Source organism: Corvus cornix, chromosome 7 (genome assembly GCF_000738735.6).
Source record: "Corvus cornix cornix isolate S_Up_H32 chromosome 7, ASM73873v5, whole genome shotgun sequence".
Lineage (NCBI taxonomy): Eukaryota > Metazoa > Chordata > Aves > Passeriformes > Corvidae > Corvus > Corvus cornix.
The window spans coordinates 31,685,125-31,710,981 of record NC_046337.1 but is presented as its reverse complement, the minus strand read 5'-3'; the positions used below and the strand labels follow the sequence as shown (position 1 = coordinate 31,710,981).

General features: G+C 40.2%; 1 protein-coding gene across 2 annotated transcripts in view; it reads left to right on the top strand.

The window, feature by feature from the left end:
* COL3A1 (collagen type III alpha 1 chain) overlaps window positions 1-20,923 on the top strand; it is a 49,577-nt gene extending 28,654 nt beyond the window's left edge. Inside the window, exons 14-51 of one of the 2 annotated variants that reach the window (XM_010406499.4) lie at window positions 646-690; window positions 1,405-1,458; window positions 1,948-2,046; window positions 2,169-2,213; window positions 2,331-2,429; window positions 3,186-3,239; window positions 3,373-3,480; window positions 4,660-4,713; window positions 4,836-4,934; window positions 6,048-6,101; window positions 6,441-6,539; window positions 6,693-6,746; window positions 6,874-6,927; window positions 7,446-7,499; window positions 7,859-7,912; window positions 8,124-8,168; window positions 8,259-8,357; window positions 8,445-8,552; window positions 9,054-9,107; window positions 10,078-10,131; window positions 10,224-10,277; window positions 10,886-10,939; window positions 11,154-11,261; window positions 11,430-11,483; window positions 11,973-12,026; window positions 12,652-12,813; window positions 12,939-13,046; window positions 13,844-13,951; window positions 14,349-14,402; window positions 14,588-14,695; window positions 15,327-15,380; window positions 15,491-15,598; window positions 16,713-16,766; window positions 16,999-17,106; window positions 17,737-18,013; window positions 18,504-18,691; window positions 18,852-19,094; window positions 19,762-20,923. In XM_010406499.4, the coding sequence (XP_010404801.3) occupies window positions 646-690; window positions 1,405-1,458; window positions 1,948-2,046; window positions 2,169-2,213; window positions 2,331-2,429; window positions 3,186-3,239; window positions 3,373-3,480; window positions 4,660-4,713; window positions 4,836-4,934; window positions 6,048-6,101; window positions 6,441-6,539; window positions 6,693-6,746; window positions 6,874-6,927; window positions 7,446-7,499; window positions 7,859-7,912; window positions 8,124-8,168; window positions 8,259-8,357; window positions 8,445-8,552; window positions 9,054-9,107; window positions 10,078-10,131; window positions 10,224-10,277; window positions 10,886-10,939; window positions 11,154-11,261; window positions 11,430-11,483; window positions 11,973-12,026; window positions 12,652-12,813; window positions 12,939-13,046; window positions 13,844-13,951; window positions 14,349-14,402; window positions 14,588-14,695; window positions 15,327-15,380; window positions 15,491-15,598; window positions 16,713-16,766; window positions 16,999-17,106; window positions 17,737-18,013; window positions 18,504-18,691; window positions 18,852-19,094; window positions 19,762-19,908 (3,429 nt within the window). In that variant the 3' untranslated portion in view covers window positions 19,909-20,923. The remainder of the gene's footprint in view (window positions 1-645; window positions 691-1,404; window positions 1,459-1,947; window positions 2,047-2,168; window positions 2,214-2,330; window positions 2,430-3,185; window positions 3,240-3,372; window positions 3,481-4,659; window positions 4,714-4,835; window positions 4,935-6,047; window positions 6,102-6,440; window positions 6,540-6,692; window positions 6,747-6,873; window positions 6,928-7,445; window positions 7,500-7,858; window positions 7,913-8,123; window positions 8,169-8,258; window positions 8,358-8,444; window positions 8,553-9,053; window positions 9,108-10,077; window positions 10,132-10,223; window positions 10,278-10,885; window positions 10,940-11,153; window positions 11,262-11,429; window positions 11,484-11,972; window positions 12,027-12,651; window positions 12,814-12,938; window positions 13,047-13,843; window positions 13,952-14,348; window positions 14,403-14,587; window positions 14,696-15,326; window positions 15,381-15,490; window positions 15,599-16,712; window positions 16,767-16,998; window positions 17,107-17,736; window positions 18,014-18,503; window positions 18,692-18,851; window positions 19,095-19,761) is intronic. The other variant, XM_039554955.1, reaches the window with a different exon arrangement.
* Window positions 20,924-25,857: the final 4,934 nt, after the last annotated feature.

Sequence of the window (25,857 nt, the reverse complement as noted above, 5' to 3'; positions counted from 1 at the left end):
GGAAGCAAAGAGTGCCAGGAGAAGGCAGAGAGAGGGAAAAAATGCAATCTCAGAAGTAACTTGCAGGAAAGAGATAAAATTCCTCTTTGGCTGAGATTAGGGGGTACTTCCTTTGCCCTGAAGGAATTCTTAGTTCATAGCATTCAACACAACCAACAAAGCAGTTTAACAGCCAGCACCTTGTTTGTGCAGACACTGCATAACCTGAGCAGAGGATCTGGTCTAATATGACTACAAGACAGGCAACAGGGTTTAAATCATCAGTGTTCATCAGGTTTTTAGAGTGAAATTTATTCTCTTATGTGAATCAGAAGTAACTGTTACTTTGAAATATACATCTATTGCAATCTTACTTATTCATACAGACAATGATTTGTAGCTGTCATTTCCTTAAGAAATGTAATAAGAATGTATTTTTACATCTTCCTGTCTCAGTGCAAGTCATGTAAAGTGTTGGATATTCCTTCACAAAATATTTAGTTAATTATTACTTTAGAATTTCTCAATTAAGGAATCCTTGGGTCTTCGTAAACTAAGTGGGGATGTACAGACACAAGAATATGGTCTCCAAGTCATGGACTTGAAAGGATGTGGGTTCTGTGTCGGGGTAGTGTTCTGTACCCAACATCTCTCTTCTTTCTGTAGGGTGCCCACGGCAAAGACGGATCTCCAGGAGCAGCAGGCCCACCTGTGAGACAACTTTACTTTAAGTATTTGTGCTGCTTTAGTCTAATTACTTCTAGCTGATGTTCTGCAGTGCCAGCAAACCTGAAATTGGGGTGCACTTGTTGAAGGATGAGCATTTTATTTAATGGTATTTCATAATTGTGTTGGTTAAGATACTTAAAGGACACAGTGCAATAGGAGAGCTTTACCACTCCAAATCAGGAAATGCAAAAATCCAAACCCAGATTATTCTCAGAGAACATATAGATGGATGGAATTGCTGTACTCCATGAAGTTCAAATTTTGAATGATCTTTTCAATTATATTATTTAGCTGTCTGGAGTGGGCAAACATTTTTCTTTCTCATCTGCCTAGAAATCTGAGCATGTCCACTTGTGTGTGTAACAGCTGTATTGGCTTTCTTTACTCATTCCTTTTTTATAATTAGAACAAATTCTGAACGTTTTTCATAACTTAATCTCCTTAATGATAGATTTCATGTTTTTAGTTTTAAAACACATAAATTCAGCTGAACATGTAATAGGGTAACTAAGGCATAGGTGTGATATTTTAGGACTAGCCAAATTTCATCTTTTACAGCATGATTTATATTTGCTGTTTTGCCAGGTGTTTCCTTACTCAGAGAAAAATCCCATAATCAGACTCTCTTTTTTAACTTAAGATTAATTCCATATGGCTTTTACCTTTTGCATTAATAGTAATTCTTTCACTTTTAAGGGTCCCCCAGGTCCCCCTGGAACTGCAGGATTTCCAGGCTCTCCAGGTTTTAAGGTATTCAACTAAAGATGCATAACTACCTGGGATTTGGTCCTTTCTCTACTTACACAGCTTATGTCACTGTAGATCACCATTTTATGAGTCCTCCTTTTCCTGGCTGCTGTTACAGTTTGCAAGCCTAGAACAGATGTGCTGCCACATGCAGCACTAGACAAACCCAATCCTCATTATCTTCATGAATACACTACTAAGTGTACAAAACACTACTAAGTGATGGATCCCCCATTCTCTGTGTTTTGCTGTGGGAGGGACTGGAGTCAATGTCCCATAGCTTCAGGAGCTGTGCACCATGTACTGCCTGGAGCACCTGCATCCTATGTGCCTCAGCTCATCTGGCTCTTGCACTCAGGTGATGATGCTGGAAGCCTTCTTCCCAAATCACACAAAGATGCCACAGTAGAACAAACCATTAGTTTAATGCTTATTGACCTAGAGATGATTAAAATTGCCTTCATTTTCTCCTTTTACTATTTTTTTCCATAGGGTGAAGCTGGTCCTCCTGGTCCTGCTGGTGCTAGTGGTAGTCCTGGAGAGAGAGGAGAACCTGGTCCTCAGGGTCATGCCGGCCCACCTGGGCCCCAGGTACATCAGTAACACATGGGAGCTGAGAGGTGCTGTGTCACCTGCTCTTCACAGAGCCCTGGGTGTCCTTTGTTCTGGTCCTGGGTTAGCAGCATTGGTGACTCATATATTTATTTTTCCAGGGCCCTCCTGGAAGAGCTGGAAGCCCTGGCAACAAGGGTGAAATGGTGGGTACTTTTCATATCACTGCCATTGCTGCACTGTGTTGGTGAGGGTCACTGGACTGGGTAGAGTCCATCAATGCCATTCTCTCTTCATCTCTGTCTGTTGTTCTCTCTCTGCAGGGACCTTCTGGTATTCCTGGTGCACCTGGTCTGCCAGGAGGCCGTGGTCTTCCTGGTCCTCCAGGTGCAAGTGGAAACCCTGGGGCGAAAGGCAGTCCGGTGAGTTACTAATGGTATTTACATTGGTGGTACAAGCAAATATGGTGGAAGTAAGCCTGATAACCATTAAAAAAAACCCCATTGATCTTCTCTTATCCACTTGAAATGGCCTAATAACTTATTTTGTAATGAAAATAGGCAATTATTTTTATAAATATATAACATTTCTTTGACACGTTTGCTATATATAAGGATTACACATAAATATGGTAATAATACCTATTTGCTTTCCTAAATTATCCACCAATTCAGATACAAGAAAGATACAGCTTGTGTAAATTGGCTACATCAGACAAAATTTGTTCTTTTACAATCCTAGTTTCACCCGTTTAAATTCCCAAGGGCTGAGTCCACACTCCACTACACCCCATGAGTGGTACCTACTCTTATCCTGACACCCCAGCAGGCCCTTTTCTTACAGCCTAACACCACGTGTAGCTCTTTGTCAGAGAAAATATTCAGGGACTTTAAACAAAAGACTCAACGATATCTGAAATAGCTCAGGAACAGACATAAAATATTACTCAATGGTGTTTAAGATTGTATCACTTCTTTCCTTTACCGGATTTTTAAGGAGTCCCATGACTTCCAGGTCCAGCCAGTGCACGCTAATTTCTTTGCAGAATGTTAAATAATAAAAAGGAGTCAATAATTTGGAATATCATGTCTACTCCCTAGTATTTCAGTACATCTAGTAGGTCCAGAATGATACCCAGTTGCAACCCATAATTTTAATGGGATTTTCTCCATTTCTAGGGAGACCCTGGTAAGGATGGCGCAAAAGGAGAGCCAGGCCCAAAAGGCGAGCGTGTAAGTGATTTCAAAATGTGTCCAGAGACTTCTTTCAAGGAAGTCTGAACCCTGAATCATTCCCCATACCAAACCTGTTTGGCTTTTTGGAGACCTCTAATTAACTGATAGCCTTGGTTTCTGTTGTTGCCAGGGTGAAAATGGCACCCCAGGCGCTCCTGGACCTCCTGGTGAGGAAGGAAAAAGAGGTGCAAATGGTGAACCCGGGCAGAATGGAGTACCTGGTACCCCTGGAGAAAGGGTGAGCTGTGGTACACGACCTTTTGAGCTAAGACAGAGACAGCAATTTCTGAAGTTCAAAACACTTCCAGGAGAAATTTCACTCCATATCTCTTCTCAGCAAATTCCAGATGTAAAACTGGGTTACAAAACTGGGAAGAATTCTTATCTAGTTTCTCCTCTGAATTGCAGCTCTTGGATCTATCTCAGTTGGAAATAAATTAATTTCTTTCAGTTTTTTTATATAGAAGAAGCAGTGATCTTATGTATCTGGTAGTTTTATCAAAAGTTTCTTGCTGAAAAACAATCATAAGCTCTGAGAACTACAAGGGGGAATAAATAATAAAAATTTCAAACTTACTTCTCAGTAATCAAAAATAATCCACTCTGGAAAGTGAAATTAATGCAAATACTTCTCCATTCAAGATATGTCTTTATGTCAACATCTCTATTGTTAATGCATCTTAAATATCAATAACAGCAATATTGTCAGGATGTCTTCTATGCTACAATATCAATACTACATACAGGTTTTTTGGCTAGTATGTTAAATAATTTTCCAAAAATTTAATAATTCTCACAGAGGAATTCACTAATTGTTTTATTCAACAAAATACATAGCAACATCATTACAAATTTTACATTTATGCTCCCATCAGAAGTAAAGGAAATTATGCTGACCTATTTGTAGGTCCTAACTTAATAATTGATTGCAGTATTTGCTGAAGCTATGAGAAAACCAAAGATGCAGAATGAACTGATTAATCATACTAAATATGTAAATGGGGTTGCAAAATGAAATTTATCATTCAAATTTCTTGTAACCATTTAAGATAGTAGTAAATAGAAGTATTAAAATAATACAATAGAGCTCTTCTCAGTATTGAATTGGAGGAAAATAATTATTTAATACTGAATGTGATGTTTTATGTTTTTGTATTACTTTAGAAAACTCATAAATAATGATTCAGGACCAGTTAAAATTAAAGGAAGACAGGCTATAATTTCAGCAGGGGCATTATAACCACAGAGAAAATATTCTGTAGTCCTTCTTACTACAGTGAAATACCACTTAAATCTTTTTTTTCCCATTAATTTTCACACTGATATGTCTAGTGGTAAATTGTTGAGAAGAAAAACCCAGTTGCCATTACCTGTGTTACATTGCCTACCATCCATAGTTTGTTCTTTTATCTGGCAGGGCTCCCCTGGTTTCCGTGGCTTACCCGGTAGCAATGGACTTCCAGGTGAAAAGGTATAAATCTTCCTCCAAAAAAGTCCTCCAAACTTTGGAGAATCTATGTGAATTTGGGTGCACAGTTTGAGATTCAGTGTGATGCTGATTCCCTTGCTGTGAATCTCCACATCTCTTTCCAGGGTCCTGCAGGTGAGCGTGGCAGCCCAGGTCCCCCTGGCCCCAGCGGACCCGCAGGAGAGCGTGGACAAGACGGAGGCCCAGGTCTTCCTGGAATAAGAGTAAGAGAGGCTATCTCCAAGCAAATGAGATAAACTCTGTTAGAGATGACTCATCTGAGCTGATATGATAGAGGAGTCCAGCTGGAAGTCCTTTCTATGAGTTCCTTTAGGCAGTAGTAGCATCCATTCATGGTGGGACAGGTCACTGTGCAGAGACACAGGGCCTTCCCAGGACACTGCCACAACAAACTGGGGAGGCTTTGGAGAGGCTCCAAGAGCACGCCTGGCCCTGCCATGAGAAATGCTTTTAACATGAATTAGCATTGGATGATTTTCTGCATTAGCTCTCCACATTTCAGCAAATTCTAACATTAGGTATTTAAAGGTTCTATTTAAATATATTTGTATTTCAATTATTATGGAAATAGTCTTAAATGTTTAAATAATTAAATTAGACAATAATTTAAGTATTTCAATAGACTTAAGTATTATATTTTTTGCTTATTTGCAATTAAAGCAAATAAGCTGTTGGTCAGTTTTTTACAGTACATATCAGTAAGATTTCAGGGTTGGCCTATTGTGTAATACTGACAGAATGTAACAATGTCTAAGTGTACATGGAACAACATTCTGAGAGCTGTACTAGGAATTAGCGACTCCTAACAACAATATATTGACATTCAAAAGCCCAACTGCAGGCTTCTGAGAACTAAACAAGATTTTATTGGCAATGAAAATGAATTATTTAAAATACAACAAAAATAATGTTTAGAAATTTAAACAAGTTAAGGAAAAAGTGCTACACATTGTGTTGCTTTCAGGTAGAGGTACATAGTCAGAATTGTTTCATTCCTTGTTTTTTCCATCTAAAATTAGTTTTCTTCCCACATTATGAAAGAACAAAATTTTTGTGCTAGTTGATTAATGTCTGGTGTCTTGTTTATATACAACTCTCAGAAAAAGCAATAAACCCATAATAACAGAATTTGTTTGCTTTCTCCAATCTTCTCCCTTCATGGGATGAGGGAAATGGGAAGACTTTTAATCTTTTTTAAAGAGGATGAAATCAAGCAAGTAGTCTTTATAGATATATATATTTATATTTATGAATTAAAATTTAATAATATACTTTTTAAGCTGAAGTATAACACTCTTTTTTTTCTTCAATTGCAGGGCTTGCCCGGAATTCCAGGAAGCCCAGGCAGTGATGGGAAACCTGGCCCTCCTGTATGTATATTGTGCAAATATTTTATCCTAGTCCTCCTACTGACCCAACCCTACCCTCATCCCACAGTATCCACATGACAGGTTGTTATCACAGCCAGATTAATCATCTCCTCTCTGTTTGCTTTAACTACCTGAGCACTTTTTATGCTGTAAGAGCAGCCTGCAAACCCTGTCATTTCATACTGTGTAAATACAGTCTCTGGGACAAGAGTTGCAATACAAAACACATAATGAGTTTTGAACAGCGTCTCACCCTCACTCACTGTTTAATGAGCCATGGGTATTGCTTTATTTCACCTCACAGATGCCATATCTCCCGTTCTTATTCACTTATCCCAGGGTAATCAGGGTGAATCTGGACGCTCTGGCCCCCCTGGCCCTGCAGGCCCACGTGGCCAGCCAGGTGTGATGGGTTTCCCTGGTCCTAAGGGCAATGAGGTGAGTGGGATTTCTCCTTTTCTGTGCTGATCCTTGATGAGTCAAATGTTAAACTGAATTGCTCCACAATGGGGCTATCTCACACTGCTGCTTTAGACTGTTGTCCACTGACCAGAAACAAGTATTTCAAATGTAATCTTTCTTTATTGTAAGGGTGCACCAGGCAAGAATGGAGAAAGAGGCCCCGGTGGACCACCTGGAACACCTGTAAGTTTTGCTAATATTTCGTTTAATTATATTAATATTAATTAATGCACAATATTAATAATAACTTGACGAGTCTTACAAAAATGGTATCACTCTGTAACCATAGCCTCATTTTGTCTTTCAATAGGGTCCTGCTGGGAAGAATGGTGATGTTGGCCTTCCAGGTCCTCCAGGACCTACTGTAAGTGTGGTGGGCCAATCCGAGGCAATGATTAGGGGGTCTGACATCTACAGATAGACACTGAGAATTTAAGGGAAGGAAAATATTTTTAATGATGTGAAGAAATCTCCTTTTATGAAGAAAAATAAAAGAGCTCTTCTTTGCCATTATTTTAATGAATGAATATTGGAAACTTTGGTGGGAGAAACTTGACTCAGGTATACCTCGTGTAGATTGAAATGAAAAGTCAATTTAGAGCTCTCAGTCTTTTCAGAGAGAAGTGTATTGTTGCTCCCTTTAATGTTTATGTCATTTCAATTTCCTATCAAGTTAAAATGTGTCTGCTGAATCACATCTAAGAGTTGGAGTGAAAAGAGCTAATACCAGAACACCAAAATAGATTAGGTTTTGAGACTGTGCAATGTTGTCATCAGGTCATGATAAGGAGGCATAGATTAGGGGTGGTGTGGAGGTGTTGATATGTTGAAGTGTTTTCAGGCAAGTTCATGGATTTTCTTTCCTCATTTGTTTGATTCTAGGGTGCTTCTGGGGAGAGAGGAGAACCAGGACCAGCAGGCCCACCTGGCCTCCAGGTGCTGTGTGTTTATTGTTTTCTGATTCTTTTTAACAGACTAACACCCACATGCAAAATTAAAAAAAACAATAAAGGCATCTGAACATTTACATTGGAGTGCATGTCATCATATTTTGAATATAATAGAATATAACAGATCAACCACTTGAGAGAATTTACTGCATCACAGATCATTGCAAACCAGGTGGTTAGCTGAGATTGTGTCACCTAAACCCCTCAGCCATCGAATTGGCATCTCCTTCTTTCTGAAGGATTGGAAGGAATTGGCCACACATCTTTGTGTCAAAACCAAAAATCTGAAGATGCAAAATGCATAATTTATCTGTGTAACATGGATAATACTGTTCCTTAATACAGGGATTGCCTGGTGGACCAGGACCAGCTGGAGAGAATGGAAAGCCTGGAGAACCAGTAAGTAGTAATTCCTTTTTTTTTAAGTAACAAAAAATTAATGAGAAGTCCTTCCTAAATTATATTTTCAAATTCAGACAGCTCTCAGCTCTCTTCAGAGCAGCAAAGCCTGATTTTAGGAATAATAGGGGAGAGAAACAGGATGCCAACTACAATGAAGATTTACTGAGTAAAGTTCATGGATAACTTACATTTATTTTCTCATAACTAGGGGCCAAAAGGTGATATTGGAGGACCCGGATTCCCTGGCCCTAAGGTAAATAATAAAGCAACTTTTTTGTAATGACATAAATGAATTAACAAAGTATGAGCTTGAAAACAAAGAATAACACATATTTTATCACAGGGTGAAAATGGTATCCCAGGAGAACGTGGTGCACAAGGTCCTCCAGGACCTCCGGGAACAAGAGGTGGACCAGGTCCTGCTGGCACAGAAGGTGCCAAGGTACCCACAGACTTTCTTCCTTTTCTGCTATTCTGCATTCCATTTGGGTTAATTTTGGTTTTTGTAATTATTTTTGTCACTCCTTAGGGTCCTCCTGGCCCACCTGGTCCCCCTGGAGGCACAGGACTGCCTGGCTTACAGGGAATGCCAGGAGAAAGAGGAGCTTCTGGAAGCCCTGGACCAAAAGGGGAGAGGGTAACACATACACACTTTTGATTTTATGCTCATTTAATGTTAGCTTCCCACAAGGCACTGGGCTTGTCCACGTCTTCACTTTGGTCTGATTTCAGAGGTGCAGATTTTGTAGCAGTACTGTTGAGTTAGCAATGGGATGTGGGTCCTAGATGTTGAAAAATATGGGATTTTTCCCTCAGTTTGATACATGCTAGATACCTTGCTGCACTGGATCTCTTGGGGGATGGGTACATCAAAACAGTTCTAATTAATCTAATGAACGATGAGAATAGTTCATACAATGGGCAGACAATTTGGCCTGGGATTCATTTTGAATCAATTTGGGGGTTTTTCTGATCAAAGTATGTAGTACCTGATGCTGAATACTGGGCAGAATATCATCCCCAGTTTCAATAAGGAAATCTGGTTATTCAGAGACCCTCAGTATGAGGTCCTTCCCCCCATTTAGGCTAATCTCATACTTCCTTTTTGCTCATGCTTTTTATGTCTTAAACTTCCTAGGGAGAACCTGGTGGCAAAGGTGCTGATGGCCTTCCTGGTGCAAGAGGAGAGAGAGTGAGTATTTAAACATCCAACAGTTTATCCATTAGCTTTACACAGCCTGCACTTAGAACATGAGTAACTTCACAGTGGAAAAATACTATCTAGGACACATAAAGTTGTAATCTCATAGTGTTTCATTCCAGCAGTGCAAAATGAGGTTTGTAAACTAAATTAGACCTAATACTAGTTTTTGTGATTACTTCTCCTTGGGTAAACATAATGGATTGTTTTGGCAGAAAGATTGCAGTTGATTGGGGCAATGTTTTAGAGGGAAAGCAATCATATGGAAGTAGAGAAAATCTACCCGACTAACGTTATAATGAATCACAAAAAGACATTGATAGTAAATATTCTCATACAGCATACTCCTACAGGTTACTACATATGATATATTTACACATCCATATAGCAAATGCACATAAAATAGACACTTGAAATACGTACATCTATCAAATCAGTACCTGCAGGCAGTATATACATCAAAGTAATGAGGGATGACAAATAGAAAAATGCAGCTTGGCTGAGTTGGAGGAAATACAAAAAAATTTATTTCAGACCATAAGGTACACATTAAATTTCCAAGAAAGAAATAAGTCAGGGAGATAGTCAGGAGATGCTGAATATATGCTGAAGAAATGTGAATCAATTATCTATCTGAAAATTAGGGCAACAGGTCACTTTTACTGTATTCCATTGAAAGAGACCTGTTAACTTCAGGTGGTTTTTGATCAGGTTTGGATGGTGGGAGAAAAAAAAGAATCACTCGGTTGGAGATCTCTCACACTGCAAAATGGTTTGATTTCAGAACATCACTCCAAAACATGGTGTGCAAATGCACTTTGGCACAGTAGACTTGCTTCATTTAAATATCTTTGGCAATCTGTTTACACTGAAACATAAACACTATTGATCAAAACAGAGGAGTTAACATTGCCATATTTTGATGCAAAATATACCATTTTCTAATTTTCCAATTGTTTAGGGCAATGTAGGTCCCATCGGTCCTCCTGGTCCTGCCGGCCCACCTGGAGATAAGGTAAAGATTCCTCATAATGGTGCTTGTACTGTAAGAAGTCCCAGGGCATGGGAAGCAGACAAACACCCAGTGACCATCCTTGTTCCTTGCAGGGGGAGACTGGCCCAGCAGGTGCCCCTGGTCCAATGGGTTCCCGTGGAGGTCCTGTAAGTGACAGAATTTTTCTGCCTGTATAACTTTACCATGGCTCCTCTTGCCTATAGACATCAGTGCTGCACCAACCCTGTCAGGAAAACGTGGCTTGGGTTGTAAATAAACTAAGCACATTCAGCTCCTGTTGACTTTTGGGATTTATAAGTACTAAAGTCTTCAGAAAATCAGGGCTTTTAGCTCTGCAAAGGGGTCCGAGGGCTGCGGTGACAGGGCAGGGCAAGAGTGTGAGCAATAGTCATGTCCATCTTAATTTAAAGTTAAGTAAACTTTTAAAAGTACTCTTTCTTGTACTTATTTTTTTTATATTGAACACATTGGGATCTCAGTTGGATCTAGGGAACACCATGGATTGTGCTCAGGGTTTATATAGGTGTAGCTGAGTTAAGTTTATCACATTTTAGGTAATTATCAGATAATTCCTGAACAGTTGTGTTTAGCACTTACGAGCAACAGCTGTTCCAGATCAGAGGTTTGAGGTTTTTTCCTCCAAAAGCTGGTAAGACAAAGAAACTTCAGCAGCATCAATAGGAGTATTCTCTAACTTTTAAAGCGAAGTTTATCTTTCTAATATCTTCCATTGCTGACATGTGGTTTTCCACAGGGTGAACGAGGAGAACAAGGTCTTCCTGGGCCTGCTGGCTTCCCTGGAGCCCCAGTAAGTGTCTATACTACTCTTTCTGTACTCAGGCACAAGTAGGGCAACATGGCTTTGTCCTTCCCCTTCTGCACTGGTAGGCCAATAGAGTTCAACTGCATTCACATTTAATTTAGTATTTAAATTCCCTTCAGAAGACTACCTGGATAGCATTTCTCATCCCTATATCATCTACCTTTTTAAGTGGTAATATAACAATATAATTTTTCTGCAGGGCCAAAATGGGGAACCTGGTGGGAAAGGAGAAAGAGGCCCCCCTGGTCTAAGAGGAGAGGCTGGACCCCCCGGAGCAGCAGGCCCACAAGGTGGCCCTGGAGCCCCAGTAAGTGTTTGCTGTTCCTTGTTGCTACAGAGAGGCTCCTTCAGGGTTCCCTCAGCCTCAGGGTGCTGGGCCCAAGTGCAAGGAGATGAACTGCCTGAAACTTATTGACAGCTCCTATAATTTTAATCTTTATCAAATCATTTGCTTTATCTACTTCCTTCCATGTAGGGTCCACCTGGTCCCCAAGGAATAAAAGGAGACCGTGGATCTCCTGGCGGCCCTGTGAGTATCTCTTCAATTTAGTCACTGCTAAATGCCTCTATTTACATGTGATGTAAATGAAAAATAAGAACTTCAATGAGTTTAGTATTGGTAGTTCAAGAATAATTAAAGTATTCTAGAAGGAGTAATTAAAGTGGAAGTGTTCAGTAATCTGGATTACATTGATTTTAATATAAGTAAGGTGCCAAAATAGCTTTTGGTATGATGACCCAAAGCTCTAAAATGGCTTATCTCAACAGTTATTATATTTAGTTGCCATCTTTGCCATTAGCTCAAGTTTGTCCATTAGCTCAAGTTTGAGGAGAATATGTGAACTCTCCTAGAAAAAAAAAAAAAGTGACTTTTTTGTTCAGTTGCAGGACATTTAATTCAGGTTTCAAACAAAACATGACTATAATTTAAACCCAGCAGTGTGTAAAAATAAATTTGTTCCTGTGTTTCCAGTCTTCAGAAAATGACAATTAAACTATTGATCTCTTTGATCTCTAGGGTGCTGCTGGTTTCCCTGGTGCCCGCGGTCTACCTGGTCCCCCTGGTAACAATGTAAGTTGGTTTATCCCCCTTTTCTTTTATTCTTACTTTGTGGATACATTTAGACATATATTAATACATTAAAATATATTATGCAAAAAATTCTGAATATGATGCTTGTACTTCAGGACAAAAAATGACAAAAATGAGTTTAACCCTCCTTACTCTATGAAATAGAAAGTAGGATTTTAATTAAGGTACCATTAAAATCAATGCAATTCTTACTATGCATTGGCTCAGCTAAGATTGTAATGAAAGACATTTCATTCTGCACATGTCTAAGACACCCTATTAAAGGCATATGGCAGGAGTGATTCAAGAGAGCAGAAGGGTCTGCTACTATTTCCAATTTTTGTGGTAGAGCCATGAGTTAGGAATGTGTACCCTGTGTTGTATGCATTACAGGCACTGGGCATCCAAAATGTGCAGGTCTATGTCCAGACAGTAAGGATAAAAAATACCAGTTGTGAAAGTGATACATGAAAGGATTCTCTTACAACACCAGATCAGATTTGGGTGCTCAGGGGCGGGACCCTAAATCTGCCTCCAGGCAATGACTCAAGCCTGGCTGCCTTTCATGAGACCAATGCCAGTACATGTGTGCAGCTCACGCTTTCCTCTTTAAAACTCTTTTCAGGGTAGTCCAGGTCCCCCTGGTAATGCAGGACCTGCAGGCAAGGATGGGCCTCCCGGACCCCCTGGTAGTTCTGGTGCTCCTGGAGGCCCAGGACCTGCTGGAATCAGAGGTGAGCCCGGCCCACCAGGAGAAAAAGGGTCCCCAGGCGCACGAGGAGAAAGGGTAAGTGCCCCTTCAGCCAGGGACTGTTCCACCAGGAGACAGGGGTTATGTCTGTCCAGAACAAGCAGCCACCTATGGAATGTTAAAGATGCTCCCACTGACTGATGTGTCCTTTTCTCAAACAGGGGGCACCAGGTGAGCCAGGTCCTCAAGGCATTGTTGGCGGCCGGGGGAACACGGGTCTGCCAGGTCTGCGCGGCCCCAGTGGCCCACCTGGGATGGCAGGGGCCAGGGTGAGTGCCCTTCACTGCAGCTACAGTCTCAACCCTAACACAACCCTAACCCAGCTGCTAAAAACAGCCTAGAGACACAAAAAGTGCTAAAACCAGCTTAGAGACACAAAAAGTAGTAAATGTGTTGGGGGTCTGGAGGGTTTAACGCTTTTTAGTCCAGAGATGAGAGAATTTACAGTTATTTATGTTTACATTGATAAAATGAGGCTTTAAAATATCTGGTATTCAGCTGCTGTGGGATTGTCTTTCAGATTATATATCTAGGATATTACCTACTGCACACACTTTGGACGGTCATGACGAGGAGGCTGTAACCTCTCCTGGGTATAAGATCCAAGTCATAGTCTCACCTAGCACTAGCTGTTTACCTTTGCTTAATTCTCCAGATGTTTTTTGCTTAAATATTATTACCCAAACAGAAAAATACTTTCACCTCCCTTCAGAAAAGTTGAGGTATGGCTTGATTTGTATTTTATCACCAATACAGACCAGCATTTTTTGGTTAACTGCTTTGGCCATTATTTTTGGGCACATGAGAAGAGACATACCCATTTATAATTTCTTAGCTGACAATCAATGAGGAACATTCAATGGCCTTGCATGACTATTACCAGAAATGAAAAGAAACCAGTTTGGCCAAGTTTTTATCTCTTGTGTGTTCACAACCAGCAAAGCCACATTGGCCCATCGCTTCCTTAGGTCTCCTTCAAAATCTCTGCATAGTTAATAAGATGCAAAATACACTGCTATTTCCTAAGAGCATTATCTGCAATGGAATCCTTTCCCTTTTTGTTCAGGGTGAAGATGGTAAACCAGGCACCAACGGCATCCCAGGAGAACGCGGTGCTCCTGGTCCCCAAGGTCCTGTTGGACAAAGAGGCTTACCTGGAGAGCCTGGCAGAGATGTGAGTGGGTGGGATTTCCCTGCTAGTTTGTGAGTTACAAACGGGAAACTCTGGGAGAAAATACGCTTTACGATTCACAAAGCCTCCCTCAAGAGCCTGATGCACAGGGGCCTGGGCACATTGTGCCCTCCTGTAAGGAGGTCTAGCCTCCTGTCCCTGCCATCCCCTTCACTGCCCAGGGACCTAATCTGTCCCACTTGGAAGTGAACAGGACATTGCACTGTCTGTATGCCCACAAAATAATGCAGGTGTTACAGGTCTTTTAGGAGCCACTCTGCCTCCAGGAACTCTTCCGTCTTGAAAACCCTTTCTTTGATGAGCATTGTTTAAGCTTAATGGGAAACAAGCCGTCTACTGCTCATTCAGTTTATGAACAAACTGTACCACTGTTTTGCAGGGTAACCCGGGCTCCGATGGCTTGCCTGGACGTGATGGATCCCCAGGAGGCAAAGTAAGAAATCACCAATATCCTTAAACTACCAAATAAATGACACATGAACTTTACGTGGCAATATATGTGGTTCTGTGCTATGTAAATTTGTTCCTTAAACCTCCTGTGCTCCACTGAATATACTCCTTGTATTGAGTTCTACAAAACATGACATTTATTATCCTGTCATCTGTTACTATCTGCAGGGTGACCGTGGTGAAAGTGGCTCTCCTGGCCCTCCAGGACCCCCTGGCCACCCTGGACCTGCAGGTAATGCTGGTGCACCTGGAAAAGCCGGTGAAAGAGGATTTCAGGTAAGACCTAAGCAAATAGGTTGCTGCTTACTTGCATACCCTTCCTATGCAAAGCCCATTTCACGCAGTAATAGAGAAGAAGTTTTGAAGAGTCATACATTTGTTACTGTCAGCATTTCTTGACATCAAGGACCTCTTCTATAAAAATATCCAGGGGAAAGACATCTCTGTTTACATTCTGACAACTGTATAGATATTAAGCTCAGAATTCACATGCTCTGTAGGATGCCAAAAAGTACATCATCCCACCAGGCCCTATCCTAATTTCCATCCCATCTGGTGCTCATGCAGCACAAGAAATGTGTTAGTTATTTAAACTAAGGGAGTAACTTTGGAAGCCCTCAAGTTATTTCTCATGAGTGCTGCCACCAGCACATCTTGAGCAGTGAGCCCCTCACAGAGGGAAGAAGAGCTGTAGTGCCTCTGTACAGATCAGTGCCTACGGGCAGCTGAGAAAGGCTGGCATTGGTACAGAAATGGCCTGGCCAGGATTCTTGCTGATTATAGTGTGTGTGGAGCTTCCCCGTTTCCCAACACCTGCTAGCTGTGAACATACAGCTTATCTGGAAATAAAGGGGTGGGCTCAGCAGCTCCAAGTGATCCATACCTTCTCATTCTTACCATGTCACAGGGTCCACCTGGCCCTCCTGGCTCTACTGGTCCTGCTGGTGCTCGTGGTCCTGCTGTAAGTCATATTTAAAGTATCTGTGATGTCGTCCATTCCCAATTTCCTGTTATATTGGCATTGCTCTTATCTCCTTCTATCTTCCTTTCATTGCAAATCTACTCTTACAGGGTCCTCAAGGTCCTCGTGGTGATAAAGGTGAACCTGGCGAACGAGGCAGCAATGGCATAAAGGGTCACAGAGGGTTTCCTGGTACCCCCGGTCTCCCTGGTCCTCCTGTGAGTATTTTGCATTGGATTGGGAATTACAGCTGATCTTTGTTTCTGTGTTTAGGCCCCAGGTACCTAATTAACCTTAGCTAATTTGATGTGAATCTATATAAATTTGATTGTCAAGTGCTTCAAAATTCAAATTCCCTGAATCAATCTGACATAAGCATTATTAAAGAACTGGAAGAAGCTGCTAGGAAGTAAAGATGGGTTTACTATAACCATTTCAATAAAAACTTCTTATATATTCATTTATACAGGCTATTCCTGATTCAATTAGGAAAGATAGTAGGGGTTGAAATGTCTACATCTATTAGAAATCTGTCCTAAACAGACAACTAAAGCAACTCAGAGTCCAAATACCTCTCTTCTGTCATGTATCTTTTATAGAAAGTAATACTGGGGCAAAATGGGCAGGAAATTGTAAACTACTGAACTGTAAACGTGCATTACCATTTGAACATAGCTAAAAGAATTGAAGGGCAAGAATAGACTGGCATGCCATGGGTATTTACGACTGGTAAAAGTTTAAGAAGGGATTTATACTGAAAAAGACTTACCAATACTCTGCATGATACAAGTGAGATCAAGAAACCAAAGCTCATTCTATTAACATACCAAAGATGGTACCAATACCAACCTATTAAACAACAAATTAGAACCTGGAGTCTAACATATAACATGAGAAAAAAAATTGATAAATTCTCATTTGATGATCAATAACTTTTAAACAAATGGCTTTGCAGTGCACAGACAGCAAATTTGTAAATGTATTTGAAATCATGAGTGTTTGTCAAATTATTTAAATAACATGACTGGTATGTAGCTATATTTTGGCTATAGCTACATATTCTTATAAGAGTTCATCCAAAGCTCATTGGTGTCAGTTGGCTTTCTTACATTTTGAATAACACATCTCTAATATGTTTTCATATAGAGAGCACTCAATATTTTTTTGTGATTAAAGAATGGCCACCATTCTCTCATATCTGACATAGCCTTTCTATAAGGATATTTTTTGTATAATCTTAAAGACGTTTTCAGTGTCTTTATTTAAGGCACATCCAGCTAGTTGCAAGATATTACCAGGAGGTGTGTGACTGACTTTTCCTTTTTTTCATAGGGTCCCCTGGGTCCACAAGGCGCAATTGGAGGTCCAGGAGCTTCAGGTGCAAGGGTAAGAAAAACTCCTTACTCAGTCTAACTGCAAGGAAAATTCAGACTGTTTAGTTAATATTCAGATAGATACAGACAAATTTTAATTGGCCATCTTAATGGACAGCAGCTGAAGAAAGAAAAAAAAAAAAACAGATAAATCATACAGAAGTATTTGAAATACCTCAAAATGTATTTCTGACTTATCTGATAAACTATTTTGACCATATTATTTGTGTTCTTCATTGTTCTAGGGTCCCCCAGGACCAGCTGGGCCACCTGGAAAGGATGGCACCAGTGGCTACCCAGGTCCAATTGGTCCTCCAGGCCCCCGCGGTACCAGAGGCGAAAGTGGCCCTGCCGTAAGTAAATTCACACAAGCAAATCTTTAGGGAATATTCATGAAACATAGGATGCTCCACTCTTTAAATATCTCCCTCAGAAATCCTCTATTTCATATACAAGATCTGTGGCAGGAGGTATCTAGTTACCAAGGCTAAATCCAAAACCATGCAGCTCATTTGTAGCTTAGTGTAATTATTGATGCCCTGGGTGTTGTGTTGGTCTTGGCTGATCATTGAATTTTCTGCATACAGCAGGATCTCCTCCTCACACAGACTCCCTTTGGGTCTGGGAAGCCGTGGAATGCATTTCCTAGACTGCTCTAGAGAGGCCAGGGCTGCAAAGGTGTCACTATCACAGTCACCTCCTAAAGCCAAAAGCTTTCCAAAGCTCTCCAAAGAAATGGTCATTCTCTGGATTTCAGTGGAAAGGGTTCCTTGTCAAAGCCCAGACATAAAGACAGTCAAACTTGACAAAATTAGGGGAAAAAAACAATTTTAAGAAAATAAAGGCCTGGAAAATCTAACAGATGTTTAAACATCTGTTTAATTAATGAATAAGTAAACTAAATATTTGTGTAAGAATTCTCATTTTTTTAAGACTAGGGCCCACACAGACTTTTAGTTTTAACCTGTTCACTATTTTTTTAGGGTCCACCAGGGCAGCCTGGTCTTCCTGGTCCTTCTGGTCCTCCTGGTCCATGTTGTGGTGGTGGTGCTATTGGAGGTGAGAAAGGTCCAGTTCTCTACGGACAATATGAATTTCGAGATGATCCCAAAGAAAATGATATCAATCTGGGTGACATCATATCTTCAATGAAATCAATTAACAACCAGATTGAAAACATCATTAGTCCTGATGGGTCCCAGAAGAATCCAGCTCGTAACTGCCGAGACCTGAAATTCTGCCATCCCGAGCTCAAGAGCGGTATGTTTAGATTCTATTTTCACTGATGGTAGCAGGTCTTGAGGATTGTTTTGGTTTTTAGTTTTTCTAACCTGAGTATTTAAATGCAGATATCTTCCATAAAAATTTGACTTTTTTCAAACAAATGTCATGAAAAAGATGATAAATGTAAAAATAATTTTAAACAATAATTAACTATGCATTTACACAGAATATACATTTGACTTCAACTGTACTCCTTGTGTCCTTAGAAGTGAACATGTTTAAATAATTTTGGGGAAAAAAAAAAATTACAAGTTCTATATTTATTCCAAATTGCAGTCTCCTTACAGTATTCACATGAACTCAGTACCTTTCTATATCATCTTATTTCCTGTGGCATCTCTTCTGTCAAAATGAATAGGCTTCCTAATTTGGCTCAGAAATCTGGCATAGAAATAAGCTTTACCACCATGCAGTTAGATTCTTCTCCAAATATATTAAGCCCCTTAACATTTTTCCTTACCTCTAGGAGAGTACTGGGTTGATCCCAACCAAGGCTGCAAGATGGATGCTATTAAAGTCTACTGCAATATGGAAACTGGTGAGACCTGCCTCAGCGCTAACCCCAGGACTGTGCCAAGGAAAAACTGGTGGACCAGTGCAAACAGTGGAAAGAAACACATTTGGTTTGGAGAATCTATGGATGGAGGCTTCCAGGTGAGAAATGAGCACATTTAACAGCCCAAACTGTACATCACAACACACTAAAAAATAATTCTGAAATTGAATGAGACAATTAGTATGTGAAAAAGTCATGATGTGGACTGTCCCTAGACATGATTAAACAAACACTCTTGCCTGTGTTGGTACTCTGCAGTTCAGCTATGGAGATCCTGAGCTTCCAGAGGATGTCTCCGAAGTTCAGCTGGCCTTCCTGCGCATTCTCTCCAGCCGTGCCTCCCAGAACATCACCTACCACTGCAAGAACAGCATTGCCTACATGGACCACGACAGTGGGAATGTTAAAAAAGCTCTGAAACTGATGAGCTCTATGGAAAGTGAGATCAAGGCTGAAGGAAACAGCAAATTCACATATGCTGTTCTAGAAGATGGCTGTACTGTAAGTAAACAGGAATTTAGTGCTGTAGTTAATAAATAATTCCATCTAGAGGACTAGACACATAATAAAGGAAGAAAGAGCTTTGTATGGCCTGGGTAAGGAAAAGATACAGCTGCAGCTAGAAGGGGGAACCTAGATTCTGTACAGAAGTGCCATTCCTGTAGCAACCATAGGAAGTGAGGTGCACTTCCATTTAAATCTGTGCCTCACAGGTATCTCCTTGCTTTAGAGTCAATGTCAGGCAAGTCACAGTCACCAAGTTTTGATCCATCCCATGCCAATGCTAAAACTAGTCATACCAAACCAAGGCTAGCTGGTTGAAGCTATGGGCTGTGGTTAGGGGAAGGGACACAGCCATTTTGAAGATCCAGCATTGCTTCCCTGTGCCTTGTCAGTGCAGCAGAAAGTGCTGGAGAGGAGCAGGAACACCCAGGAGCATGCTGGTCTGGCAGCACCTGCAGCCTTTTCAGTAACAAATGGAAAACACTAATACTGTCCACAACTTCTCCCTCCTGGGGTCATGTCCACAGAGACTGCAACCAGTTTTCAACAGGTTGAGAGGGTTCGTTATTACAGAGATAGGAAATCTGATAAACTGTGGGATGACTTCCACGTAGCCCAGCGCTCATGTCTCTAACATTTGTTTCTCTTCTGTTTAACTTCACAGAAACACACTGGTGAATGGGGTAAAACCGTTTTTGAATACAGGACGCGCAAGACAATGAGGTTGCCAGTGGTTGATATTGCACCATTAGATATTGGTGGTCCTGATCAGGAATTTGGTGTGGACATTGGCCCAGTCTGCTTCTTATAAATCAAAGATCCCGCTTTTTCTGAAACCCCAGCAAACAGATTCACACTCCAACCGTGCTCCTTTTTTTCAGCCTTGTCAGCTAGCACAGATGCCCATCTGTATCCCAGTTATTTATTAACAAAATTTCTGGGGGAAAAATCAATTTGATATCAAGGGTCATTTTTTTTTGCTATTACACAAAATACAGTAAAAATGCTTTGTTTGTGCTCTATTTTTTTTACCAAATTCCATCTTCGAAACATGTCTCCGTGGTGCTATAATAAAACTTCAACACTTAATAAAACAACACTGTGTTCTATTAGTTGAATGTTAGCCAATTTAAAAAGCACTGATTGCTCCCAGTACCAAAGTTTACCCTTTCTTCCAAGATGCAGTCCATAAAGCTAGAAAGACCTCCCTGTTTCAACTACCTCAACACGGACAGAAACTGGGATGTGTCTGATGAGTCAAACAAAAATCAATCAAATCAAAATGCATTGGACCCAGTGGTCAATTCCGTGGATTCATTTAGTACAAAATTGTCTATTTCTGTACCGATTAGCTGTGAACGGTACAGTGTATCTTAAGAGTTTAATACCTTAATGTCAGTAGTCACCATAATTTTATTGCTGGATTGTATTCTGTTGTCAAAGGTGCTTCTCTACTTTCCTGTCATTGCTGGTCAAGACCACTAAAATTAGGGAAGTGTAAAAGACTAATATGATGGTGCTAATGTATTTTTCACTTCTAACTCTGCAAGTCGGGGTTGTTGACTTGCTCAAAAAACCAAAAAGATTTAAAGCGTGTAAATGTCTCCTGTCAAAGACTGTCATTGGCATGTCATAGTTGAGAATTTTTTCCCTTCACCCTGTAAAAGTCAATAAAGATGCAAAATTGTGAATTTCTTCTGTCACGTTAACACATTTATAGTGTTGAAGGTTAACCATCTTTTTAAGCTTTTATATGGTTGTTGGTCTATTCCTTACAGAGACACATAATAAAATATCTTAATAAAAATTCTTGTTGTTTCATAAAACTGACTTCTTTTTTAATTTACTATTTATACCTTTGTTCAAACAAATGAACAAGGCAGGACACAACTCTGGTACCACTATAACTGATTTTTCAAAGGTTAGTTCCTTTGTTTGAAGGTAGCACTGGTAATCCTAAGGGATGCAGTTCATGGTGTACTAGTATGAAATTTTCTTTCTTGCTTTTTCTACTCCTCTCCATCCAGAGGCTCACTTTTGCAGGCATGGTGAGCACAGACGCAGATCTGACAGCAACATCCAGAACAGAGCCCATGCACCAAAGCAGGTCAGTTCGGAGGAAATACAAGATCTTAACCTTCCCTCCTCCAAGAAACCTGCCTCAGTCTGAATAACGAGGCAGTCACAGGCTACCAGCCTTTCAGGGGGCAGCTTAAATAAATGGCTTAAGGCTCCCACAGAGCAGGCCAGAAGCACCAGCAGTTTGACAAAGCTGACAGTTTAAACATCTTGGCATTTTTTATGGCCAATGGAGCTGTACAACTAAGTCATCCCCAGATCTTAGCAAAAATTTAAGGAACAACAGAGACCACAGCAACATTTAAGGAGCAACAGTTGTTGGTAGTGCCTGAGCTCGAGGCCAGAAGAAGGAAAAAAACAGCACCAAGGAGCCCAGGCCAGGAATCCTCTCCCACAGCTACATCCTGACAGATGCCACTCAGCCTTTCCCATAGAGCAAGGTCCAGAGCCTGTCCCCACAACATTATTGCACAGCCATACATTGTTCCACAGCCCAGGATCATTAAAGACACTCTACAACATGATCAGATAACAAAAATTAGGGATTAAAAAAAAAAAAAATCAGATTCTTGAATGTTCTCCTTGACAATATGGATTATGCATCCTCAGAAAATATTTTCTGATTAGCACAAGCAGGAAAAATTAATAAAGAAGTGCTGTTTTTTAAGTAATCTCACCAGATTTGAGGCCGGGCCAAGACACTGTCCTGCTTTGGCATTCCAGAATTTGGACATGCTAGCACAGAAGTAAGAGAGTGAGGCTCTGGGGAGACCCTAACAGCACAAATGCAGTATTACCACAGGCATGGGTGTACTTAGTGCAACATATAAGGATAGTGCCAACAATCCATAAAAAGTCCTGGCTCTTGCAGGAAACCTCCTCATTTCCCTCCTCATAGATGGTGAAAATAAAGTACTGTTTACAGAAAATGAGAATTACATGTACATAAAAATATTAATCCGACATAAATTACATGGTAGGAAGCCTTTTGATTGGAGTTTTATAAAAGCAGCTGGTAAGAATGCTAGCTGGTGGAAAAATGCATTGGAAACACCTTTCTTAATCCTCATGGCAGAAGAAAATAGCCTTTGCAATCTCCAGTGCTACTGGGGCCAGGTGGGTGGCTGGGAACAATTACTCAACCTTAAAACTCAAGCTTTGGGGGCTATTTTCTAAAGCACACACAGTCATCAAGTTTTTCATTAATTTCTACTAATGCAAGGTGATTTGTGGAACATTTGTAGAAAACACAAAGAAATAACGAAGACCACAAAATATTTACTTGATGTAAAAAACCTTCATTTTCTTCAGAGAGTCACCCATTATGCTACCATGGCCCTCATATATCTGTACTTTTATATCACCACATTACTATTTGGGGAAAACAAGAAAAAAGCAACAATAATGATCACAAAATGCAAAAAAATCCCAACAAAACACAAAAACAACTGCCCCACCAAAAAAAAGTCAAACCAAAATAAACAAAAAAAACTCCCCAAAAATCAAAATACTCATTCAATATAACAAAAAAAAACCCCAAACATGCAAACAAACTAAACCCCACCACAAAAAGTTGCCTGAATCATACCAAGAGCTCAAAATATCACTGGTTTAGGTTTCAATGTTGCCTTGAAACTTCACCTTCAATTACTTAGAGGTCATCACCTGAAGGTGCATCTTATTTGCAGGACACCAGAGCTGCTGCTTCTGATGAAGATAGACTCCCTAGTATGGCGACTGTTTCAACCCCTCCTTTCTACATTTTTTTAATGGAAATTATGTTTAAAACACAGCAGATATGCAGCAAACATTTCTTCTCCAACAGAAGGAGTTTGCTATCTAATCAGACCCTAATTGTAAACAAATTATAAACACCTGTGACTCATTCACTTACCTACCCAGCCTCCTCTTCCTTGGCTTGTGGAAAAAAGCAGATTTCTTTTACTGTTCCTAAAGATATTGTCCAATTCCTCACAGAAATGAGCAACAGCTTCACAAGAAAGTTGCTCTGTTGTTCAAGGTGTTCCCTTTGTGCCTACAAGTGCTCCCTTGGTTGAACACAGGTGATTCTCAGCCATAATATCTTCATAGCCTTCATCTTCATCTTCTCTCATCTTTATTTCATACATTAAGAAGCATTACCTCTTATCTTAACACAGGCTGAATTTCTGAATAGCATGACAGCAAGTAAAATAGGCAGGCTAAAACCAGTTTAAATCTTCTGCTACTCAGGCAGCAATTCTGCCCAAACAGGCTCCTTGTGGATATTCTGAACTCTGCAGCATTGGATTGAAATCACACCATTCAACAAAACCACTAAACTCCCAGCAAGCAAACTGTGATCCACTGGACACAATAATCCAAGATTATGGATTTCCTTCTAGCATAAACACAGTTTGGACAACTACATCAATGGATTCCCACTTTCTCTGGCATTTCTACTTCAGCCATTGAACTGCTGATTTAGTGTTACCTTTTGCCATGATTTTTTAACCTATAATACCATCATTGTATAAAACTATCACTTTTGTCTTGTTCTTTCTATGATATTTGCATACTTGCAGGGAATCTTCTTTCCTTCATTTTCATTTAGTTTAATTTTTCCTTTTGAAACTGTTTTACTCGCTGTCTTCTTGGAACCCCCTCTTTCAGCCAGACCAACTGCCTTATCAGTAATATTGGTAAAATTAAACCTTCAGTATAGCCTCAGCTTCCTGAGAAAGTAATTAAAATATCCATTGATTATGAGTCTAATAGCTACTTTGCTCAGTCTCAGGTAGCTACAGGGGAACAAAGAAACCTAGGGGCCCTCACCCTACAGTAGTAAAAAATCACGGTTTTTTGCTTTTAATCCATTTTTAGACTTTTTACTTGCCTCCAGAGAGGGAAAAATCCATAAAAGTGTAAACTTTTCTTCACAGTCTAAAACTGAGGTGCATAAATCCAAAACTGTGGCTTCAACAAAGCCTCTCACCCAGAGAGGGCTGAAGCCATGAATTCCCTGTTTGCCTTCCTTATAGTTTAAGCATCCAGAACGGCTCAGTATAAACTGGTCTAGATGAAGACACCAAGACCTGCTTTCAAGCTTTAAGGTTAGTTGTTTTTAGGTACATTCAAGTGCATATTCCTTTGGCATTTAAATTTAAAGCTGTCTTGGAGAAAAGAAGAAAATATTGTAGCCTACACAGTTAAAAGAGAGGCATGAAGTTGAATGAATGGCAGGAAAAAAACAAGGAAAGAAGTTGCCCACACCACAATAAGACTGATACAAGAAATCTCTTACTCTGATCTACAGCTTCTCAGTCACTTGTTACACCAACTGATACCCGTATGCTTCACAGCAGCACATTCTCATGGCTCTCCGAGACAAGAAGAAAAGAAATGAGAAAAAAGCCCTCCTTCAAACAGTTTCCCAGAGCATACCAAAGACTTTAAAATATCAGTAATTTAGGCTTTAATATTACCTTGGAACTTTGCCTTTCTGGTTAACTGCAAGTTGTCATCTCAGGGTGGAGCTCATTTGCAGGACACCAGAGACCTTCTTCTGGTGAATGTGGACTTCCTGACTACTGTCTGTGGCACAAGGACTACTGCAACATCCTGTTTCTACATTCTTTACAAAAATTATGCTTACAAAACCCTAGAACATGACAACAACCCAGCCAACCCCTGTCTAAGAGAAAAGCTTTGCTACCTGATTAGGCCCTAATTGCAAACAAATTGTAAACACCAGTAACTCAGTGGGTTACACCCTCAGCCTCCCTCTGGGAGACAGGCAAGGCTTCGCCATGGCCACCATGGCTGGCGGTGTCTTTAAACACTCCCCAACCCCTCTCCCAGCATTAAGTTGGCAGCTAAAGCCAGGCCCGGGTAAAGCAGCTCTTAGAGTGGGATCATGATGGTTTCCAGATTTGAGCAGTTGCTCAAATTTCTTCTGGAAGCTGGCCAATTGTCAATAACTTCCCCTCTGAAAACAAATCAACATTTAAATAAGCATGGGGTGTAATTTGCAGCCCTCATTTTGTTTGGTGTCAGCTAAATAGTGTTACACCTCCATTTAGAGGCAGTAACTTGGAGGAAGAGCTGTCTATAAGAATTTTGAATTAATAAAGGAGGAAGGTCTTCCCTACACATGCTTTGCTATGCTATGGCTGTCTGGACACCTTCACCAGGAAAATCTAAAGTCCAGTGTTCCTTGTCAGGTGCATGTTATTCATACAGGTTGGAAAAGGTGTTATTTTGTGTTATCGTAGACAATTAGAATATGTTTCCTAATACAAATTTCATAGTCCTTTCACAAGGCCAAAAGCCTGATGGTTCAATGAAAAAGCATATCCAGTTCTTTGCACCAGAAAAGAATCTGGGTCTGGCAAACTCCATATTTAAACCAAGTACCTCTCTTCTGGAAATGTGAGTAATGAGATACATAATGTTGCTTAAGCTGCAGTAGTGTATTTAATTCAACATGTGCTTGTAATCAGATGTCCTCAATTATATCTTGTTATGATGTTAAAGAAAACCTGTAGACACCTCTGTTTAAAGAACTAGAATAGAAAGATATTTTGGAGGTTTTAGGATTTGGGAAATGAAGAGATGCTTTCTATTTTTTTGCCTACCTGTTTACTGGGAGGAAGCAAATGTAGTTCACACTACACTGATGGATTGCTGGTCCACAATGGAT